The sequence below is a fragment of the Balaenoptera borealis genome, assembly GCF_965194805.1.
Source record: "Balaenoptera borealis genome assembly, chromosome: 13".
Classification (NCBI taxonomy): domain Eukaryota; kingdom Metazoa; phylum Chordata; class Mammalia; order Artiodactyla; family Balaenopteridae; genus Balaenoptera; species Balaenoptera borealis.
This window is the reverse complement of record NC_138870.1, coordinates 33,384,851-33,409,695: the sequence shown is the minus strand read 5'-3', so window position 1 is coordinate 33,409,695 and position 24,845 is coordinate 33,384,851. Positions and strand designations below refer to the sequence as shown.

The 24,845-nt window shown below is 36.9% G+C and overlaps 1 protein-coding gene across 11 annotated transcripts in view; it reads right to left on the bottom strand.

Moving 5' to 3' along the window:
• LRRK2 (leucine rich repeat kinase 2) overlaps positions 1-24,845 on the bottom strand; it is a 194,334-nt gene that overhangs the window by 153,737 nt on the left and 15,752 nt on the right. For 9 of the 11 annotated variants that reach the window (XR_014233101.1, XM_082349301.1, XM_082349309.1 and 6 more), the window contains exons 1-4: positions 9,428-24,845; positions 9,063-9,148; positions 4,562-4,671; positions 2,176-2,264 (exon numbers count right to left, since the gene is read on the bottom strand). The exon at positions 9,428-24,845 is cut by the window's right edge. Coding sequence is in view for 10 of the 11 variants with exons in the window: in XM_082349301.1 (XP_082205427.1) it covers positions 2,176-2,264; positions 4,562-4,671; positions 9,063-9,148; positions 9,428-9,710 (568 nt within the window). In the remaining variant the exon portion in view is untranslated. The remainder of the gene's footprint in view (positions 1-2,175; positions 2,265-4,561; positions 4,672-9,062; positions 9,149-9,427) is intronic. The other 2 variants (XM_082349307.1, XM_082349308.1) reach the window with 2 other exon arrangements.

Sequence of the window (24,845 nt, the reverse complement as noted above, 5' to 3'; positions counted from 1 at the left end):
TAAAATTAAAGCAGGTCATGACCATGCTCTTAACTCCTACAAATGAGCTTAGCTGCTCTCTTCTCTTTGTTCCTATGGTGGTTTTCTTCATATCTCTGTTAGAGTACTTTCCTCATTACATTGAAATGATTTCTTTAAATGCTTTTTATCTCTTTGTCAGTGCTGTCCAATTCTGTAGCCACCAATCACATGAGGCTACTTAAACTCAAATTTAAATCAATTAAAATTAAATAAAATTAAAATTCAGTTTCTCACATTTCCAATGTTCAATCACCACATGTGGCTACTCGCCATGATTTTGAACATATACAACATTTCCTTCATTGCAAAAAGTTATATTGGACAGGGGTGCTGGACTGTGAACTTCTACATTGTAGGAGCTTTGCCTCACCTGTCTGAGAGTCCTCTAGCAGCCAGCACAGCAGTAAGTGCCCAATAACTATTACCTCAGTTAACAAATAAGCCAAACAAAAAAATGATTCATAAATTAGCCTCTAATAAGTACCTGAAATGAAATGAACTCTAAAACACATTACAAACTTTCCTAAAAGCTCAAAATTCTTAATGTTACGTGGAAGAAATTAACTAGTCTTTTCAAAACACATGTCAAATTTCCTATTTGTCTACATGCTGCTAACCTTGATATATTCATGTTGGGAGATTTCTCAAATTCATAAACCTCCTGTCCATTGCCAAATGGAGAATAAATCTTTACCTCCCCACACCCACCAAAAAAAAAAAAAGATCCCAAGGATGAGTTTAAATAAACCATAGTTAAGACTAGTTAGTACATCCCTTTATATATTTTAATAAAAGTCTCTGGTGAAGCGGTGAGTACCTTCTGGCCTTTCCTATCCCTCTTCAGTTCATTCTCTGATCTTCACCCTCTTTCTTCCTTTCTCTTTCTCCTATTGGACCTTCATCACTTAGCACGGCCAATGAGGGCCTTTAAAAATCTTACCGCCCCTCCCAGGCCTCTGCAACGCTGCACATGCTGTTTTCTTGACCTAAAGCACCCTTCACACTTTGAAGGAAATCCACCCTATCCTTCATGCTTAGCTTCCCTGAAAGCAGCCTTTCTTCTCAGAACCTTACATCATAGCAAGTGTCTGTCACAGCAATGATCACAACTATTGCACCACAGCAACATTCTTTGTTTTCAGGTCCATTATCCTCCAAGTAGAAGTTTACTCAGAGAAAGAACCTGACATGTGAAATCAGACCCTGGTTCTACTACTTTTTGGCTGAGGCAATCTCTCTATGCTTCAGTGTTCTCTAGAAAACTGAGATAAAATACTAAACTCAAGGGATGTTTTGAGGATTATGCTTTTAAAAGCATATTAAGTATTTTACATGTTAAGCCTAGCATTTAGCAAGCACTCAAGAAGAAATGCTATATATTTTTATTATGACATATTACTATTATGTCATACTCTAGAGCATATATTATAGAAAACATATTAGAGATATAATGAAGTACAATACAGTCATGACAAGGACATGTATGGCTAACAAACTAATGAGAATGTGAGATGTGGGACCAGATCTGAGGAGCAAACCTGGGGACAGAAATTAGATTTGGGAGTAATATATAAGGTGATGTTTAAGGCCAAGATGTTGGGTGGTATTTTTGAGAGAAAAAGTGTAGAGAAAAGAGATAAGGAAAGAAAATGGAGGGGCTTCCCTGGTGGCGCAATGGTTAAGAATCTGCCTGCCAATGCAGGGGACATGGGTTTGCGCCCTGGTCCAGGAAGATCCCACATGCCACAGAGCAACAAAGCCCGTGTGCCGCAACTACTGAGCCTGTGCTCTAGAGCCCGTGAGCCACAACTACTGAGCCCACATGCCACAAATGCTGAAGCCCACGCGCCTAGAGCCCATGCTCCGCAACAAAGAGAAATCACCCAGTGAGAAGCCCGCGCACACAATGAAAAGTAGCCCCTGTTCCCCGCAGCTAGAGAAAGCCCGCGCGCAGCAACGAGGACCCAATGCAGCCAAAAATAAATAAATAAATTTATTTTTTAAAAAATGGAAAATGGAAACACAGAATTTTGGAAATCATCAATATTGAGGTTATATTATGTGATTATACTTTAAAAAAAACATCAAAACACATTTAGCAAATGGTTTAAAATGTTTTTTTGAGTCAACATTAAAAATGTGTGTATATACTACCTGAAGTTAGGAGAAGATCTAAGGCCTTCAATCCAACTGTTGACAGGTTGACACTGGCATTATGAACTGTTAGCATTTTAAGAATCAGTCTGTAATTAAAAACAAAAATCAAGATCATACCTAGATGTTTGCTCTTTTAGATATTGTTTTTTACTCACCTACATTTTTATTCATCTCATTGTATTTCATTCCCTATATTGAAGCTAGTGTAGTTTTTCTCCCTGTAAACCTGAGCCAGGTTTATGATGATTAACAGGGAATTATTATGAGTCTCAACAGAAAAGTTATAACTTTTTCCTCTAAATATTCAAATTCAATTATTAACTATTTCACCCAATTCTATATCCAAAATAATATTGAGTTATATGCACCAAGGGATCAATCATTTTATATGTGATACAAACTTGTGAATTATATGTTATACACATTGATATATTATAGAGAGATGTAATTAAAATGTTAGCTTGTATATAAAAATTAAGAACCATTTGAATATTTAAATTATTGATTTTTACTATTTTTGAAAGAGAAATTGATATTTTATAACAGAAAGTGAACCTAGTCTATCAATAGTATTCAATTAGTTCAAATGTATTAAATTTGAGCCCCTGAGTTATCAATTCTAAAATATACAATCTTCAGTCTATTCCTACCCAGTGCTGTTTGGCTTTCTATTGTTAGAAGAGAGAGCCTCCATGGCTTCACCTAGATCCAAGAAACTTGGCACGTAGTCTCCAGGTGGTGAGGTGAGGAATTGAGAGACCCTGTCCTTCGACTCTGTCAATTCTCCTCCTACCTATGCTGCCCCTACCTCTCCCTGCACCATTCCCACTATTCCTGACTTCAACACCACACAAGAGATTTCTCCTTTAGTACTGTAAGCCTTTGGGGGGATAAAAGCCCTTGAATATAAGGAGAATGAATATAAGGAGATATGTTTTACAATAAATATTTGCCGGTAATGATCTAATATGCTCCACTGTAGAGAGAGTGTGTCTACACTATTCACACTACTTCTGGCCTAAAGGAGTGTAATGCCTGATGAACAGAAGAGGAATGAATGATGAGTGAGTGACCAAATAAATGAGTGAATGAAACTCCCTGTAGAAACGTTTATGTAAGTTAATTTGAACATTTGGTTTACACTAGAATATGACTAGATGAGTTTTCCATTGCTCCCTAAAGTTATAGATGGCTAATCTTTGGGGATCTTGGAAATTCTCATCCAAACCAAGGGACACATAACATTACAACTACTAATTGCAGGCATATTTTGTCTCATTCCTCATTAAATGCAGTATTCTTTACTACTGACTCATAGAATTTCAGAGATTAGTTTGGAGATGAGAACACCTATTAACTGTAAATAGTCTCTTTTCAAAGCACACTCTTTAGATGCTAGAAACCGAAGAACAGCAACACATGTTTATCAAAGATGGAAAAATGTATAAGCACGGACATGCTCGCCTATGAACAAACAGCTCTGATTTGTCAAAATCTGCAGCCACAGTTAATACTAATAAATAATGCAAAGATGTGAAATTTAGTTTTGCATTAATTACGTTTTCCACAAGCAATATGCCTTTGGAAGCAATTAGTATTCACTTCTCTGTGGCAAAGAAAAGTCACATTAGGTATAAAGAACATCTAACGTTGATGACAGAAGATATTTTCTTAAATGTCAAGAAACAAAGTTATCCAAAAAGGACTTTCCTGGAAACACATTTTTTTTCAGAAAAGTTTTTCTTAACTAATTATGGCTAAAGAAGTAGTCTCATTTAAGAAGTCATTATGTTGCAAACTGCAATAATATAGCTGGTAAATAGCTATCAAGATTTGGCTGCAGATGTGCTGAAAGATAATTTCCCCTTTCTTCTTCATTTTGAAAGCTGTACTTTAAGCTCATTAAATATATATGTATGAATATACATAAATGTACTTTTTAAAGACAGTAAAGCATAAACTTGTAAATTACTATTTATAGAACTAACATCTTAGTTCCCATATTTTTGTTTTGAAGAAGTAGTAGTTTGTGTCAGTTCTACTATTAATAAGTAAAAAAAGAAAAAAAAAATCGTTCCTTTGTTTGAATTCATAAGCAGTCATCAACAGTCTACAACTTAATCAATTGTATAACTATTATTATATTATTAAAATAATAACAACACCTGACTTCTTACCTCAAATGTTAGTTTTCTAATTCAAATAGATTATAGACTTCTGAGTCAAAAGCTCTCTATAAATGTAAATCATTGATTCAAGGAAAACTATATGTATTTTAAAGGATTTTTACTAGATTGTCTTGGATTGCAAATATAATGTATCAAGGGAAGGGTTGTCATATGTACAGATAAATATTCAATGCAGTTTGTTTTTACATACTTACTGGTGAACCCCTAGGACTTCCCAATCATGTCCAATATCCTGGGGACCCATTAAGCTTTGCATTGTATTTGGACAGATTTCTATTAATTTGCATAAAAGTGACCAACCCACCTAAAAACAAGAAAGACAAATATTCACATTTCAAAAAAAACCACACAAATAGAATGTATTCAGTCAAAGAATCTCTTCATTCTTAATAGAATAGGTGGCTACATTATTTTAAAATAATTATTTTAAAACAAAATGATACTCTAAAAATGCTTGCTGAGAAAAGCAACTCATATACTTAGAATACATCTTTCTTCAAAAATCTACTGAAAAGGCATACAAAAAATATTATAACATTTCTGAATGATGAAGGCAATAGACTGCCTATTGTCTAAATAAAAGGAAATAAAACACACAAAAAAAATAGTTTTAGAGGACACACCAAAATTATGAAATACAGGAAAGGCTATTCTCAAGCCTTCGTACTTTTTAAGGCATATCTACCTGACAGATTTTCTTCTAAATATTTAGTACTTTAATTATAAGAAGAAATGAAGTAGTTTGGAATGGAGGATTAGGGGAAGTTGGAGATTTTGATGGCAAAGTGTAATAAGTTATCAGGGAAGACTGCTCCCCAGATAATGGAGCTAGAAAAAATAGCAAAAGAAGTAGCATCGTCTGATGACAATGTCACATCTTTCATAGGTAAAAGAGAAAGGCACTATGAGATAGAGAGGAGGTAGAATTTCTCAGTGGACCCCTCTAGATTTCTTCCGTACACCTAAATATGAGCTGATGAGGTCTAGACATCACAAGTGTCCCTAAACTCTCTCACCTTTCCAAATTAAGTATGATCTTACTGATGCATTTTAAATATACCTTCGTTCAGCTCATTTATACATGATGCCAACTTGAATAAGCTGCTCTTTACTTCTGAAAAAAATACATTTTTTTAAATACGATATTTTAATTACAAACTGGAGATTAAATTTAACTCACTTTTCCTGTTATATTTTCCTCCCCAAATTTAAGGACTCTTCAATTCTTTCTACTATATTACAGAACTAAACTTGATATGGTCAGAAAAAGAAAATAGAAAATGCATATACATGCAGATCTAGAGATTAATGAAAAAGTGCCTAAGCACGATGTGTGATAAATACCAATATAATATGAATCCTGAAAGCAGGATTCGCTAGAATTACTCAGGGAAGAATATAATACAGAAAAGGTAGAATTTGAGTCAGATTTCAAAAGAATAATAAATGTGGTCACTCAAAATAGGGAAATGGAAACTTCTAATACTGATGAGTTGTGAGGAAGGAAAGTAAGATGCTAAATGGTGAGGAGGCTGCCAAAGAGGGGCCCATTGCTAAATGAGACTGGATATGTGAGTTGGAGCTGAGTGGTACAGAGGGTTGAGTGACAACGGGAGAAATCTCTATGCAACCAAAAAGGAATAATGGCACGTTTCCTACTTGTTTACAGGAATAAACAAGGGGTATTTAATAAGATAAAAGTGATTACATAAGATCTCTTTACAATATTATTTCCAGATCTTTTCTGGATTAAGCATGAATTGCTTTACTCTGTCATCACTTCCTCTTACACGATTTCAAATTCCTTGAAAAGGAAGCAATTTCTGACAGCTATTTTTACCTATATTTAAGTAGACAACCTCCTCCACTTAAGCCGAACAGATATTGACAATCCGGATGTCATAGAAACTGGCTATTTTTGTGCTTTCATAAAATCATCAAGACTTTTTTCCCCAAGTATTTCAAAAATTAACATTTGGAACAGTTTCTGATGGGAAATAAATCATAAATCACACAGGATGCTATACTCATCTCTGCACCTGCATGGCTGACTCAAGGAGAAAACCTGTTTTGTTTTAGTTGATGAAATAGCAGTATCAGTAATTGCTTTGCAAAAAGACTGAGGCAACTGAGCTTCCAAGATTAAATAGAATCGCTAGCAGCAAAGCAGAGGTAACAATTGATCCATTAATGTATTCAATTAAAAGCTTATCTTTCAAAAAGAGAAGGCTCCCATCCTGCACAGTTATAATACAATTAAATTGGTAGTTTCACTTTATTATAATTATTCTGTAAACTCAAGTATCTAAGTAATGCACAATGGGAAAGAGTCTAGGGGCTAAAGAAAATTTTAGTCACTTTCATATATTTCACTCACTTACATCAAAGGTGGAAACTGTGTGGATAAAGAGAAGTAATGTAAATTGAACAACACAGAGAAATGATCAGATGACTGACAGGAAAAGAAATTTATAAGACAGCAGCCTAACTACCAATTCTCTAAAGATTGTCATTTATTAAGGAGAACTAATAAAATATGAAAAGACATTGAAAATAAAAATTCAGAGTCTGGAATGTCATGTTAAATGAATTCTGAAAACAAATCTTACTATTTACTTTTGAAGGGTACTTTACCTTAACTCCTTAAATTCATCAAGTGCTTTTAATTCAGCACTTCCAGCTGATTCAAGATATAAAGCTTTAAAGAATATCTATACTAATTTCACCAGTAATATGAAGAAATCTGAAGGAAAATTTTTTTTTTCTTTTAAGTGGAGTATTAAAATATCAGTAGAGCTACCCCACTCCACATCCCTTTGATAAGATCAATGACAATTTAAATCGATAATGTCATTGTGCGTAGCACGGCCACAGTATTTGTACCATACCATTGTACTTTTTACTTGCGCAAAAATCTTATGATATCAGCACCTACTATATGATGGAAAAAGATTCTGAAGGTGTGTGAAGCTTGAGTCCTGACTCTGTCACTAGCTCTGCGATCCTAAATGAGCTACTTATTCTGAGGAAAAAACATTCAGTGAGATTTCTGAGAAGATAGTGAGAGTCCAGCAAGAATCAAATGATATAATATACATAATGCCCTTTGTAGATTAATATATTGTGCTGAAACTAATAATTCTATTCCATTACATTACCAAATCAAAAGACAATTCCTTATTTTCAATTATCTCTGGTACCTACTGGGCAAGGATATTGAGTGACATTCATAACTACTCCAAACAAACATGTCCAGGCTCAGGCAGTTTCTAAAATGAAGAAGAATTAGGTGGTGGGAATGTTGCAGGCTTCCCTGGATTCTCAAGTCTAGCACTGCCTCCTCTGGACCCTGCAGACCAAAGGCCACCCAGGGCCCAGTTGTTCGGAGTTGTACCTGGCAGAGGAGACTCTACCAAGAACAGAATCCAAGGAATGGAGGCTGCCAGACAAGGCACTTTGGAACACCAAAGCAGAGGCAAGTAAGAAGGATGATGTGGGTGGAGAGTAGCAAGCACAACAGGCCAGTGCCAGGGAGTGACTCATGTCTCATGCGCAAAATTCAGACATTGGATGTTAAAAAGAACAGTGTCTTTATCATGTCTCCATTTTTTCATGATCTTATTTGCTAACAGCCTGAAAATCAATAGTCACATGGGAAATATTTCAGTTGAAGAAAAATAAAAGTAACCATTTATCTGAGATATAAACATCTTCATATAAAAGAAGCTAGATATATGTTTCACAGAGATTAGCATAAGATAGACAGATACAGGCTTAGAGATCCAGATAATTCTTACATCTGTCTAGCCTCTCAAGTAGGTATTAAGAAACACTGCACCTCGATAGAGTTTAAAGTTCAATTCTCTTTCCCTTCAGGATCTAACATGCAAATGAAAAAATAATTTCAGTTCCCCAAATCTCAATATCTACAAAGGAAGTTAACCTTAGGCAGTAATTTTGTTTTGACTGTAAATCATTCTTAATTATCATCTTAAGGCTCCTTTTTAAATATATCTAAGATATGTAACAAATTTCTGGGTTTCCTACGGTGCAGATTCTAAGATTCACTTTTACATTCATTTTATATGAAAACAGTTGAGAAGTATAGATTTAAATTTATAGGGGAATCCTAAAACACCACTCTCTTTAGATAATACAAGGTGTACTACAACTAAAGAAGGTTAGAAATCTGTCTTCAAGTTTAAAAAAAAAGAAAACCTTAAACCTATGAGAGTTTGCCATTAACTTCATTTTATTAATTTAATTATTATTAGTTCTATTACTGTTCATCATTTCTCTTTCCCAAACTATTCACAATTGTGTCATCTGTAGGACATGCTGTACATTGGGAAGATTCTTAGAATAATTTTATTTAAACACTGATGAACTAGCCATCTAGCCAATGTCAGAACTAAACCTCAACCCATTATTATTCCCCTCCCACCACCATCCATATTCTGTCAGCCGATTGTATAAAGTTACTTCTTAAATACAATTAGGGAGCACATAGTTGGCCCTCTTACACCGTTAACATTTGATAATGATTTGAAAACGCTTCCATCCTAAAACCACAGTCAGCGGTTTGTCAGGACAAATCTCAGAAATAACCCAGAACTCTGGGTATAGAATATTAATAGAAAAACACCTATTTCCAATGAGAAGGGGAAATGGGAGAAATGAAAGCAACTCCTTTACCTGCTGCACACTAGCGACTCTCATGTACGAGTCCAAGACGATCAACAGAGGCACGTGGACATTTTTGTCTTGAAATAACTTGGAGGCTGGAAAAGAAGGGGGTTAGGAAAAAGTAGCAAAGTCACGATTCATGGCACCCCTTGTAAGTCTGAAAAGGAGGGAGAAAGCAAAAGAAGTGAGCTCAAGACCTTCCTAGAACTGTCAGCTCTTTTCTGCCCTAAGGAGTAGAGAGTTTGCGGCTTCTCAAGAATCCAGGTTTGTGCAGCCACAAAGTTCGGGGGGAGAAAGTTTGTAAAAAAGGCCGGGGGGGAAGGAGGGGCGGGGGGGGGCGGCGGTAAAGGGACAGTTTCCTGGCAAACGATTACCGTGGTCGGCGTACGTGAACACGAGCATATCCTCCAGGATTTGGACCAGCGTCTCTATCTGTTTTCCTTCCTGGACATTGTTCAGCCTGACTATCAACTTCTTCAGAGTTTCCTCATCCTCCTCCTCGCACTCCTGGCAGCTGCCACTGGCCATGACCGACCCTGCTCCAAACCGGCCGCCCCTCCCGCACCAAGGCCGGCCGCTCCGGTCAGAAGACGAGCCCAGCTCACCGCCCACAGCCAGCGCTCCCGGCTGACCCCATCTGCACCCACGCCCGCCCATTTATGCAAAGGCGGCGGCTCCGCGCCCGGCGCCGCCCTCCCCCGCCCGCTCCCTCTCCTTCTCTGCTTCCCCCTCCCCCACCCAGGGCCAAAACACAGCTCTGGGGCCTGCGAGAGGTTCGGCTGAGGTGCGGTGCCCGCAGAACCGTGGCAGGCGGGCAGGATGCAGCAAGAGCCCGCCCGGCCTGGGTGACAGTGGCCGAGGCCCCCGCGCCGGCCGAGACGGGACACCGGGCCGGCGCAGCCTCCCGAGACCGGATCCCGCTCTCCGCGGCGGCGCGGCCGGGAGTCGCGCAGGAAGAAACCGACTCAGCGGACTCCGCCAAGTGCCCAGTCCCCGAGCCCTGCAGCGGCCGGCGAGGCGCGCGGTCGGCACCGGGCCCAAGCGCCCAGACCCACCAGCCTGGACTCCTGCAACCCCGCGGAAGGTCTGGGAACTAGGAAGAAGAAGAAAAATAAAAGCTGCCGCGGATCTCCAGATCTAAGAATAGAAATCGGGGCGTTGGGAAAAGAGGGAGCCGCCCAGTTGGCCCCTTTTAGGAAAACATTCTCTTTAGAGTTACCACTATAGGGAGATGAGTAATTTCCCCCCAAGTATGGACGAAGATTTAAGCAACCAAAATGTACCCAGTTAAATGCTTTTCTATGGTTGCTGTGGCTGTTTGTAGGGAAGGAAACAAAAACATTTTTCCTGTTAGTTATCTGGAAGCTCTGCTGGCCAAAAGGCCACTAAAATTAGCTTTTGAAAATTTGAGTTTCAGTTCAGTGCAATTAAAGCTAAAGAGAGGGCTTCCCTGGTGGTGCAGTGGTTAGGAATCTGCCTGCCAAGGGAAAGGACACAGGTTGGAGCCCTGGTCCAGGAAGATCCCACATGCCGTGGAGCAACTAAGCCCGTGCGCCCACAACTACTGAGCCTGAGCTCTGGAAACCATGAGCCACAACTACTGAAGCCCCCCTGCCCTAGAGAGCCCGTGCTCTGCAACAAGAGAAGCCACAGCAATGAGGAGCCCGCGCACTGCGGCGTACAGTGGTCCCTGCTCACCACAACTGGAGAAAGCCCGCGCAGCAAGGAGGACCCAATGCAGCCAAAAATAAATTAATTAATTAAAAAAAAAAAAAACTGCAGAAAAACACAGGATAAATGAAATGAAGAGGTGAGAGATACAAACCTAAACATTGTTCTCTTGGTATTCAAAATTACTAAAGTGTTAAAACAAAAAAAAAAGTACCACAGCAATGTGTTTTTTCAGGAAGAGAAACCCGAGCAAGAAAAACTAAAGACAAGGCTGGACAAAGATGATCTATGACCTTCAGAAGATCGCTCCTGGGATGGGGGCGGGGGGGGGGGAATCATTCACAACAGAGAAGATTGGACTGGAAGTTAGATCCTTTTATTTCACTTCTGTTACCCAATTCTGACGACACTTCTGAAATGTATAGCACAGCTACTTATCCTTCTTTTACTGATGAGGAAACGGAAATTTAGAGTCGATAAGAGAAGAGCATTGTTGGTGTCACACAGATGAGAACTTGAGAGTCAGGACTTAAATGCAGGTAGATCTCCTACCCCCAAATTGAAGGTTGTTTATACTCTACCACTTTAATCAAAATGAGCTAGGCTTCCTTAATATGTTAGGTAAGTAGATCGGAAATTCAAATTCAGCCTGAATATTGTGACTATGTTTTATTTTCAGAAAGACTTTTTATATTTTATAGACACATGCTCAGATGTTCACATTTGAAATGATAGAATATTAGGATTTGCTTAGAGGTAATCCAGTGGTGGGGAAAAGGGTGGAATGCGTCGGAGGAGACATGAAACAATACCAACTTTTGAATAATTGTTGATGATAGCAATGGGTTCATGTGGATTACTGTACTGTTTTCTCTGTATAAAATTTTCCGTAATGAAAAAATCAAAACAAAACAAAAATCTTTCAACCTTGTCATCTGTATCATACCTGAAGTGTATCTTTCCCTAACTGAACTTGTTTCAACTTCTAACTAACCAGTTAGGACGTTCCTAGGAATGCTCCCTTTCATGCCTTCCTTCCCGTTCCTCTGTGTCAGTTTCTCCTTCCCAGTATCCTGGATTATTAACTTGCAAAAAGTTAAAAATATATCTCCTTGCCAAAACAAAATAAATCTAAGTAAAAAGATGTCTCTTCTTTTCCTCAGTTTATTCATCTGTCTCTTCCCTATTGATTATCCACTCTGTATCAGCCAGACTGGGGGTAGACAATGTGAGGACATAAATTCTCTGCTGGGACCGTTCTCCCAAACTACTGCAGTGGTAAGGCAAAGTATCTTCTTGGCTTTGAAAAATATTTAATGGATTGAGTAAAATCCCAACACTTATTAAGTCTTCAGATAGTTAATAGACTGAAAAGGAAAACTTCAAGCACAAATTCATGATAGAGGTAATGTTCAGTGGAGAATAAAATGGCACTGGAACATTTGACTAACTTCCTGGGAGGAGAAAATAAAACAGACATTGCTAATTACAGTAAATTACCAAAACAAATTCCAGATGAGTTAAAAAGTTAAATGAAAATAACTAAAAAGAAAATATAAATTAACAGTTATTTAATCTTGGTATGAGGAAACATAAAAACTACAGAAGATTGGTGTATGTAACTCCATAAAAATTCTAATTTTCTGCAGTCAAGGAAAACAACATAAATAAAACTAAAAGGCAAATGGCATACTGTAAAAAAAAAGTTGCAATACGTATGACAAAAACAATTAGCCTTAATCTTTTAAAAGTTCTTACAAATCACTGGATGGGAAATGACAAGCCACAGGTACCCCAGAAGAAAAATGGATTAAAGTTTTGAACTGGAAATTCACTGTGAATGGACAGTAGCTATAAGGAAAGTATATTCATAACTATACAAAAATTGTGTTCCTAAATATCAGTAACACATAGTTATAAAATTCAATTTTCTGTGTGTATCAGTGCATAATAACAACAATGAGAAAGAGAGAACTTGGGAGTAGATCTAACAAAGTATTTTTAAAACCTTTATGAAGAAATTATTAAACTGTATTAAAAGGCATCATTAACAAGGTATAAATGAGTGAATAGGCCATATCAATTAATGAAAAGATTAAATATCAAAATGATGCCAATGCCCCCACAAAGTAATAAAGAAACCGTGCAAGGCTAATGGAAATCTAAGCAAATTTTTTTTTTTTTTTCAACAAGAGTGAAGGGCCTAGAAGAGCCAAGACACCTTTGAAGAAGGACAAAGCTGGAGAATTGCCCAATCAGACATTGATTCAGGGCTTCTGATAGCCTTTATCAATTTTCCAGAGGAGGAAAAAGTGCCTAACAATGTCTTCCTGTGAATTAGAAAAATGTGCACCTCCTTCCAGGCAGACACAGCCCTGTGCCAGGGTGCACAAAGCAAGATTTGGATTTCAGACTCCACCCATCCTTTCAGCCAGGTGTCCTAATGCAGGGCATAACCTCTACAACATATGAAGCAGTGTGTTCAATCTTATTATAACGCTATAAGAGCTAACCGGCATGTTTCTGGTACTGTGCAAAAAAAATCAATGAAAGAGTTAGAACCCAGAAACATACCCTTATATATATGGAAATTATATGAGAGATGTTGCATTGTGTACCAGTGGGAAAAGAATAGATTATTTGATAAATGAATCTGAGACCCTTGGTTGTAGAAAAAACCGCAAATCATACCCTTACCTCATGCCATATTAAAAAATAGATTCCATGTTGGATTGAACAATTTTATATGAAAAATGTAACTAAATGTTTTGAGGGGGAAATGACCTTTTGAAGACCTTAAGATACGGAAAGACAAGACATAATCATCACAGTCCATAAAGGAAAAGATTGTTAAATTAAAGTACATTAAAATTTAAAACTTCATACAAAGACTCCATCAACAAAGTTAAAAGATGACCACAGGCTGAAAAATTTTTGCAATGCATATAACCAAGAAAATATTAATAAGAAAAGGTAAAAAGAACTATCATAAATCATAAAAGACAGGCTAGTTTTTATATAACAAAAGATATAACAGGCATTTACAGAAGAGAAAATGCCATTTAAACCTGATGCCCAACCCCACTAAAAATAGAAGTGCAAATTAAAGCCATAATGAGATATGATTTCACACCCCTCAGATTAACCAAAAATGTAAAGTTTGATAATGCCAGTGATTGGGATATGGAGGAACTAGAACACTTATACACTACTGGTGAGAGTATAAATCAGAAAAATCACTTTGGAAAGCAGTATGGAAGTATCTAGTAGAGCTGAAGATATAAGTATTCTGTGACCCAGCACTTTCTCTCCAAGGATATTCCTTAGAGACAGTCTCACATATGCATAGGAAATTCGTATTAAAATGTTCAGTTCGGCATTTTTTGCTTGTAATGAAAACGAAAACCACTTGAATATCCATCAACACTTACATTTCATATATTCATGTAATAGACATATAAATCTGTGAAAATTATTGAACTAGACCTTCATGTATCAACATGACTAAACAGCAAAAAAATATAATACCATTTTAAAAGTTCCAGTAGTATATATATCCTACTGGGATATCAATACTCTAATACTAAACATGCAAAGTTCCATAGTAAAAGTATAAAAATTATGCATGGGACTAATAAATTCTAGCTAGTGGTTAACCTCTGGGGAGAGGAAAGTAGAAATGAATCCAGGAAGAATACACTGAAGGCTAGAATTGTATCTGTAATTTTTTTTCTTAAACTTATTATTGGATACATGGATGTTCATTATATTGTTATCTATGCTCTGTATTCCTAACTTACTTCATAATAAAAATAAATGTATTTTCAACTTCACTGGTGCTCAAAGTAATAAAAAAATAGATGAATTCCTTTTATTCATCAAATTGGCAAAGAAGTCCTTGAAATTTGTTTGGGAGTTAGTGTATGAGGAAATAATAAATTATTCATAATACATAAAAGTTGGACATAAAGTTACAGAATTTTGATCCAAATTTTGCAAAAATAACCAAAAAAGTACATGCCTAATAAACTACTGAAAGTAGATAAGATAAACACATGTGTAACAGGGGTTCTTGTGAGGTCATAAGTGATTTTTATGCTTCATGTATTTTTCAAATTTTTCACAGCAAATAATGTATTATAATAAGAAATAAGGCAAAGAAATTTATAAAATACAAAGTTTATAAGTAGAAAACTTATTTGGAGAATATAACTTACCACACTAATAAATATAAACTATTTTACATGGCACAAGCCAAACAGGAAAATTCAAACTGAATTGTAGCAGACTCCCTGGATATATGCTATAATTCAAAAGTCTTCATAGCCCAAAAACAATAATCCAAGTAATGTAAGCCTGTTCTCAGAAATACTACATTGATGGCTACAAATTCCATGAGAGCATCTTGAGTTTTGTTCTATACCCACACTACAAAACAGTTTCTGGCACAGAGTAGCCATTCCATGAATATCTGTCACTTGGATGAATAATTGAATGAATGTAAATGGAAGACCAGAGGAGTAAAATAATCTTTCCAAGTCATCACTAAAAGGCAGAACTGAACTGTATGACAGTCCCAGACTCTCAGTCCAAACTTTTTCCACCATTTTGTTGTTCCATGTGAGTTTCATTAAACCAGAGAAAGGCTGTCTACTCACTGAAACTGCACTTACCTTTTATCATCTATGCTTTATATATACAGAAAGCAACTTTTTGTTTCTGGTTTCTGAACTAGAGATAAAAATTACAGCTGTGCTTGTGATGTGATATTCTTCCCCTATCAGTTGAAATAATCTCTCATTAAATCCAAGTTACTCTGAGATTAGAACAGCAGAGTATCCACAGTCTTCATGCTTGGTTTGCTCAGGAAATCAGTCTCCAAATTTATGCTAATATTATATTCTAGTTTAAAATTTTTAGACTTACGTATGTATATTAAGAGTATTATAGAAAAATAAAAGCAGTGCCATAGAAAACCAATTCAATGTCTATTTCACCAAAAATCATTCATTGCCTTTATGTTGCTGGGCATATTATAGGTGGTCAAAAATATTTCTTGAATTGAAAAAAATAAATTATTATTCATAGTACTTAATCTCTACTGAAAAAATAATATTAAGAACAAGAAAAATTAAATGATGCATCCTTTTTATCACATTTCTTCATAGGAAAAAAATAACTTGAAATTTCTTTTTAGGAGAAACATTATTTTTACAACTCAATAATTAAATGGTATCTTTAGAACATAGTTTCATATCCCTGCCAAGGGTAGTTATAAAATAAAAGCACATGCAAGCTTAAGTTTCAAATGAAGAGATATATATCAACCACATCTTTCACCACTAGTACTAGAGTTTCCAAAAAATTTAGATGACTATCATAAGTGAATGATTTTACTTAAATCTATCATAAGAAGCATATATCTTTCTAGACTATTTAAACATTTGATTGTTTAATTAGTTTAGAGTGATTTTTGACATTAATAGTAAGGCAAATTTGGACTATAAAAATAAACATATTCTAGGATATTCAGTTATTAAGTCAATAACTATTGTGCATCTACTGTGTTTGAGCTCTGCTCGTGTGTTAGGGACCCAGAAGACACAATCTCTACCTTGAAGTAGTTCACAGTCTAGTGAGACAGATATTCAAAAAATTATGAAGCAGAACAACACAGTGAAAGTGGAAGAAGAGACCCAGCAGGTACCGGGAGGGGTGAGAGGAGGAAAGGGAAGAATGGAGGCAAGCGTGTAAAAGGGGAAGTGTTTACCAGTGAGGTAAGAGCAGGAAGGACTGAGAAGTGCACTCTGGTGTGGGTAACTGGGAGACCCTACTGACAAGTGTTCTGTGCAGGACAAGCCCTGAAGCCCGAGTGCTGTGCTCACTGAACAGGAATGCAAAGGGGAACGAGTGCTTTACATGTGCAGTTAGTCTTCAGGTATTTTTCAGATATTAATGAGGTGTTATTTTTCATATTTCAAGTATCTGAAAGAGCATTCTGAATCTACTTCTTGCCTCTTATTATCTCTCCATTAGTGTCACCTTTTCCCCAAAATTAGTGTTTCTTCCCATGGACAAGCAAGAATCCTGCTAAAAAACATAAGTTGCAACCAACAGTTGGAAAATGTATTTATTTTATTGTAAACCAGAAAAAGCCAAGAGAGAAAAATGTTAATACACGGGCTTGCTGTTATTGGCCACCAGAACATGGGAACTATAGGGGAGAGTTACTAACCTCCACAAGAACTTGGGGAAAAAATGAAGCATAAAATCAACAAAAGCAGATGAGGCCAAAAATAATATATTAAAATCACTTCGAAGAGACACAACTGCACCCAGGCTGGTAACACTATACTTAACTGGTTAAATACATTAACATATCTAAAGAACAAATATATTTATGTGAAGGGGATTGGTGGTCAACCATGAAAACACAGATAAAGAACATAATAGGCAAACTTGAGTAATGCCCAACCAGGAGAGGTTCTTATTAAGACAACCTTTAGTAGTGAAGTGGAGCAAAAGCAGACTGCACAATGGGACTTCCCTGGTGGTCCAGCAGTCAAGACTTTGCCTTCCAATGCAGGGGGTGAGGGTTCAATCCCTGGTGGAGGAACTCAGATCCCACATGCCTCGTGGCCAAAAAAACCAAGACATAAAACAGAAGTAAAGTTGCAACAAATTCAATAAAGACTTTAAAAATTGGTCCACATCAAAAAAAAAAAAGTAGACTGCACTGTTGGAGAGTGCGTCTTGACCATTGGATTTCGGACCTTCTGATGAAGCTACCCTATTATGAATGAATGAATGAATGAACTTAATTGTTTATTGAGCCTCTGTTATGTGTCAGGCACTGGGGATATGAAAGTAAACACAGAGTTTACAATCCAGGGGTGTTATAGTGTTGAGTGATAAGTGCTATAATGAGGTACGTGTAGGTTACAACGAGAGTACATTGAAAAAGGAATTTTTGGAATAGGAAAATAAAATGAGAGAAGCCTTTCTTCTAATCTGGAAAGCACAGGCCTGGAGGTGACAGAGAGCAAGACAAGCATTCTAAAAATTCAACAATATTCAGTATGAATAGAGCCAGGAGTGCAAAACAGAGTTAATGCAGGTTGGATTTTTCAGGAAGCAGATTCTGAGACAGAGGTTAGTGTGGGGTGGGGAGGGATTATTAGAGAGCACTGTTTACTATGGAGTATGGAAAGGAGGGAAGGAAATAGGGTTGAGCAGAGAGAGAAGTTGGGCTGTGATACAGTGTCAGCAGAGGACTCAGCCAAACCTACCAGGGACTCTGGAGCTGAGATGGCCCTCAGAGTGGTTCCAAGTTGAGATAATGGGACCAGGTCTTTATTCCTCCATGTGGACCAGTCAATGGATAGAGGTATTTCTGGGAATGGGGAGCGGCATGACCTTGTGAGAGAGAATTCTCTTTAGCTAAGGCAGTTCTGAAAAGGGATGGCATCTGAGGGCTGTCTGCCAACAGTAGTCCCAGGAGCTAGCAGAATAAAGCTTCAGTCCTCAAGGCAGATCTGGTAGCTGCATTACAGCATGACTGCAAGACAGGAGGGAGATAAAGCAGGGAAGGTAAGCCAAAATAACATCATGAAGGGCATTGTAAGTCATGTTAGTGACTTTGGCTTTTACGTAAGGAAAACAGGGTGGCCACTGCAGAGTTTTGCTTAAAATAGTGACATGTGAAGATTTGTGCTTTCAAGTGATCACTATGGAAGGGGTATTCTTTAGGGTGGGAAAAGAAATTGAAAGGACAAAATTGGAGGAAAATAAGATTGTGTTTGCATGCTCTTGAAGGAATCCAAGAGAGAGATGGTGGTGACCTGAATGACGAGGCCATAGCAGTAAAGATGGAAAACAGCAATGGATTTGAAAGAAATTTCAGTCACAGAATGAACTGAACTTGGTTATTGGTTTGATATGAAGGTGAAAAGGAAGAAGTATGAAACTTAACTATTAAGTGATGGTGGTATCATTCATCAAGCCAAGAACCAACAGAGATGGAGCAGGGCCCAGTGGCAAGCTCAGTTTTGGAATCATAGATATTACGTCTGTGGTACATACAAGTGGTAAGGGGCCATATCTATAGGTCAAGAGGTAAGAGGAAAATGTGGGCCTCCACATTTTTTTAGGTTTGCCTCCAACTTAAAAATAATAAATCATCCAGAAGGAAAACTGAAATCTCCTATAGGACAAAAAAACACTTGGGACTGGAAAGGAGGAGTCCAAAAAAGGTGATTAAGAAAGAACAGCCAAAGATATAGGAGGAAAACCCATTGAGAATGATCAGTAAGAGATCAAGGAGACAATGAGCTCAAGGGGCAAGTGTGCCACCATGTCTCAACATTCCCGGCAGAGAGATTGGGGGTTCCCTTACCAAAAGCCGTACCAGGAGGTAGTGTGGGTTGAAGCCAGACCACAGGGGGCAGGAGTCTAGCAAAGAAAGCATATGTCCTGGAGGTGGTGTTGGGGTGGCATCAAGAGTGGGGCATTCTGTATTGTTTTATGATACAGAAACATAAAAGGAAAGGCCAGGAGGAGATAATTTGTGGAATGAACTCCAAGTGGAAGCCCTGTGCACATAAGATCTGGAGTACAAATAGCAGGGTTGGAATTAACCTCAGAGAGGTTTTGGAGTAACCTAAAGGAAGGAGGAAGGGGAACTGTGGAGGCAGGTAAGTTTGTAGGTGGAATAACAGGAAATAAGAAGAGTTCCCATTGTAATGGTGGGCTATGTGTGAGGTCATCTGTGAGGGTGAAGGATGGGAACATGTTGGAGTTGGGGATTAGAAGAAAGAAAGTTTTCAATTTGTATTGAATGGAAGAATACCTTAACTAGGTAGCCTGTTGCTTCTAAACATTTAAATCATCTAGTGACTTTTCTGATTTCATGCTCAGCAAACAACTAGTGTTTATAAGTTGACTTCCCTGTAATTTTCTCAAAAATTTTTAGTCATTACTATGTTTGTTGTTATGATTACAGGGAAGAAATGTACTATGCAGGATGATATGTGTATTCTGGTCCTCATGGCAGTTATATTTCTTATTGTAATCAGTACATTAGCATTTTTGCTTTATACTACTTGGAAGGGTAAGTTTGGTTTGTGTGAATGCCCTTGAACAAGTTCAATGTGAATGTGTTGTCTATATAGGCTAGGTATCTGGGCCATCAAGTCCAGGGGCACAGGGGACCATGCCAGGTTTGCCATGCTCTCTGGGAGAAGACCTCTTGGAGGACAGCCAACCAGACTGTTCCTGTTTTCCTCTGTCTTGAATTTCATATATTCTTTTTAAACTTTCCAGTATCAATTATGGGACACCTCCAAAACCAGAGCTAAACTAGGAAAAATAGAGTTGGAAGTATCACAACAAGATACAGAAAACAGTTTAAGGCAATTCCAAAAGAATCAGAAAGGGAAAATTTTCACAAAAAATAGAATAAAACTTCTGATGTATTGACAGTCATCTTCTTCTCTAAAGGCACATCAATTCATTCCTTCATTTACTCATTCAGTATATATGTATTGATAACCTACTACCTACTAGGAAGATGGTTATGAACAAGTGAGATTAGCTCCTTTCCCTGCAGTGTCTACTGCCAAATGCTGCCAAGATGAAAAGTTTGCAGAGGGAATAATAGAATAGAACAGAATAGAAAGTATACGTAGCTATGTCAGTCTCTTGTGACAAATTTCCTCTGCAACTCAATCCAATTATTGAACAATTGACAAAGATTAACCAAAAACTCTTGTGCTATATTTACCATAGAAAATAGTATTAAGGTACTAAAAAAATCTTTTAAAAAGGAAATAGTGTTGCTTGAAAAGAAAATCAGAGAAGACCTCAAGGAATTATCACCTTTATTTTTCTGATTTGAAGAATAAACAGAAGAGAATGATAGAGGACATTTCTATTCAACTAGTACAAATATTGCAACTGAAAGATAAGTCTCAATGATAAAAAATAATAAATAATAAGTTAATATAAACATCCAGAGTAGGATTTTATCATCAAAAGGTATTATGTCCTTTAGGAATATAGCAAGGTCTTAGACACAAGGTCTTTAGAATACTAAAAAAGAAAATCACAGGGGATCCATACAATACAAAATACACATTTCATCATATTCTGTAATAGTGACCTGGCAAGGGTAAGAGAAATAGAGAAGTTGGAATATTACTCAGCCATAAAAAAGAATGAAATAATGCCATTTGCAGCAACATGGATGGAGCTAGAGTTTATCACACTAAGTGAAGTAAGACAGAGAAAGACAAATATATGACATTGCCTATATGTGGATTCTTAAAAAAAATGATACAGATGAACGTATGTACAAAACAGAAATAAACCCACAGACATAGAAAACAAACTTAGAGTTACCAAAGGGGAAAGGTGGGGGGCGGGGGTAGGAGGATAAATTAGGAGTTTGAGATTGACATATACACACTACTATATATAAAATAGATAACCAACAAGGACCTACTGTATAGCACAGGGAACTACACTCAGTATTTTGTAATAAGCTATAAGGGAAAAACTGAATCAATTTGCTGTACACCTGAAAGTAACACAACATTGTAAATCAACTATACTTCAATTTAAAAAAGTTAAAAAGAGAAATAGAGAAGGTGAAAGCAGTAACAGAAGTTCTACTGGCTGCAAAAGCTAAATCAGATTTTTTATTGTTATGCATTCACACATACACACACACACACACACACACGCACAGTCTGTCTATAAATGATCCCAAAGAGGAGTAAAAAAGCTTTAAAAAGCTAAGATCTTAATGCCCAGAGCACTTGCAACAGCAGAGAAGAAAGTGAAAGAGAAACTACAGCTAGTAGATGTAGAGCTAGCCATGAGAGAGTGACTGTGCTCCTCCCTTGTGGGGTATTTCTTCATACTTCTGGCTCAAAAACATTATGAAAACATCCTGGGCAAAGTTTAAAGCCATTTTCCTTGGCATTGAGCAATGCTTATGTAGGGCAGGAAAACTTTCTTGTCACAGATGGCTACATAGGAAATAAAAGGGTGGATGGGTCACTAGAAATAAAGGGACACAAAATTTCCTGAGCACCTATGAATCCTACTTTATTGTGGACATTTTGCATATGTAACGTGTTTAAGCTCAGCAATCCTAAGACACAGCTATTACTCCTATTTTTCAAGAAATAGTTTTAGAGAAGTTATAAATTGCCTAAGTAAGACGTGGAGCTGGGATTCAAACACATAACTGTGTAACTGGAGGCGATTCTCACCAGGAAGAAATGGGCTGTGAAAAGTCACTATGTAGAGACAGAAAGAGAGAAACCCCCAGTGACATGGCAGGTCTGGGGCCCAGATCATCATTGCAATGGTTGGTAGGGTTTGCTTTGGCTGAAAGCATATTAAAACCTCAGGTAAGTCTCTTTGACTTTGACTCACGATTTACAGTCCACAAAATGAGAAGACTTTTTCAAAAATTGAGAACTAAATTTGGGTTCCTACACACTTAATTTACACATCATAAAATGTAACCTATATTTTATTGGCCAAACGAGACTAGGGATCCACAGAGAGTCACAGCAGACAAACAGCAGTTCTCTGGAGCTGTCACCCCCTGCTCTGGGCCAACATCAGGTCCTTCATGATCTTCCAAATATGCCTGGAGTCCCCAGGATGTATATCACATGTGCCCCCAAAGTATTCTTTTGACTACCAAGTAGGAACTAACTTAATTTTTTTCTTCTCTTCCTTGATTAGATTATAAACTGCATGATAGTCCATGAGTTCTTCTCACTCCTGTGTCCCCAGAGTTTAGCCATTTTTTTTCCAATAAGGGAAATTTTTTTTTCATGGAAATGCATTTTATTTTGAATTTAGCAGTGTGTACATGTCAATCCCAAACTCCCAATCTAGCCCCTTTAATGGCTGAGCTATATTCCACTGTATATATGTACCACATCTTCTTTATCCATTCATCTGCCAATGGATATTTAGGTTGCTTCCATGTCTTGGCTACTGTAAACAGTGCTTCAATGAACATTGGGGTGCATGTATACTTTCGAATCAAGTTTTTCTCTGGATATATGCCCAAAAGTGGGAATGCTGGATCATATGGTAGCTCTATTTTTAGTTTTTTAAGGAACCTCTATACTGTTCTCCATAGTGGCTATACCAATTTACATTCCCACCAACATTGTAGGAGGGTTCCCTTTCCTCCACACCCTCTCCAACATTTATTGTTTGCAAATTTTTTGATGATGGCCATTCTGGCTGGTGTGAGGTGATATCTCACTGTAGTTTTGATTTTGCATTTCTCTAATAATTAGCAATGTTAAGCATCTTTTCATGTGTCTCTTGGCCATCTGTATATCTTCTTTGGAGAAATGTCTCTTTAGGTCTTCTGCCCATTTTTTGATTGGGTTGTTTGTTTTTTTGATATTGAACTGCAGGAGCTGTTTGTAAATTTTGGAGACTAATCCCTTGTTGGTCTCATCATTTGCAAATATTTTCTCCCATTCTGTGGGTTGTCTTTTCATTTTGTTTATGGTTTCCTTTGATGTGCAAAATATTTTAAGTTTAATTAGGTCCCATTTGTTTATTTTTGTTTTTATTTCCATTACTCTGGGAGATGGATTGAAAAAGATATTGCTGTGATTCACATCAGAGAGTGTTCTGCCTATGTTTTCCAAAGCAATCTTGAGAAAGAAGAATGGAGCTGGAGAAATCAGGCTCCCTGACTTCAGACTATATTACAAAGCTACGAGACATCAAAACAGTATGGTACTGGCACAAAAACAGAAATATAGAACCATGGAACAGGATAGAAAGTCCAGAAATAAACCCACACACCTATGGCCAATTAATCTACAACAAAGGAGGAAAGACTATAACATGAAGGAAAGACAGTCTCTTCAATAAATGGTGCTGAGAAAACTGGACAGCTACATGTAAAAAAAGGAAATTAGAACATTCTTTAATACCATACACAAAAATAAACTCAAAATGGATTAAAGACCTAAATGTAAGACCAGATACTATAAAACCCTTAGCCATTTTTTTTTAATTCAGGGATATAGTTGATATCCCTGAATTAAAAATGGGGGATTGCCATTTTTAATTGTGAATGGGGGATTGCCCCTGTTTCTACCTCAGCAAAAGCAAGACGACTACTGCTAACCACATGCTGAGGGCACATGGAACTCTGCTGCCTGAGCCCGGGAGACTATCTCCAGTCCCATGAAAACAGCAGCCATGTCCTTCTATTGTAGCCAGATTCTGCTGAAACCAAAACTGCTGATGCCCTCCATATGCAATGAATGCCCCACAAATGATGTTAATGATAGTGATTTTATTTACCTGATTTCTGTAATCCTCTCATTCTATGCCTCAGACTAGAGGACAATCTACATAACAAATACTGTGCTGTTCTCAGAAATACCTCACCCAATGGGGAATTTTGTTCCATTGTTTTTGAAATAACCCTGTCTCCCTAGTTCCGTTGTCCTCTTAGAATACTCATTCCTAAGCTTATTATATATTTGTCTATTATATACAAGCTTATCATATAAATAGATGCATATGTATGCATATATACACATATGTATATAGCATATAATGTATATAGTACAAATTGCATGTTTATTATATAATATATAATTATAATATATAATTGTATATATATCATATATAGTACATATTATATGCCATACAATGTACATATTATATTGATATATGATTATATTATATAATTATTATATTATATAAATATATATTATTATAGTTATATAAAATTTATTATGTATGCATGTGTACACATAAACACATATATAAACTTATTGTAATATATGAAAGGGAAAGAGAGAGAAAATAACTTTAAATAAAACACAGTGTGTTTGGATTTTAATTTCTAGATGTTGCTTTCTAGAAATTGTTGCCCACTTTAGCTTGTACCTGAGGGAAATGTTCTAATCTTCTTTGTCCATCTGCATTATCTCTAATTCTGTATCTAACATTATTTATATCCTGGACCATATAGCGCAAATCATCACCTACGTGAGTCAAGAGGTAGCAGACTTTTGTTATTATCACCATTGTTTGAAATTATTTTGGATTTTTACT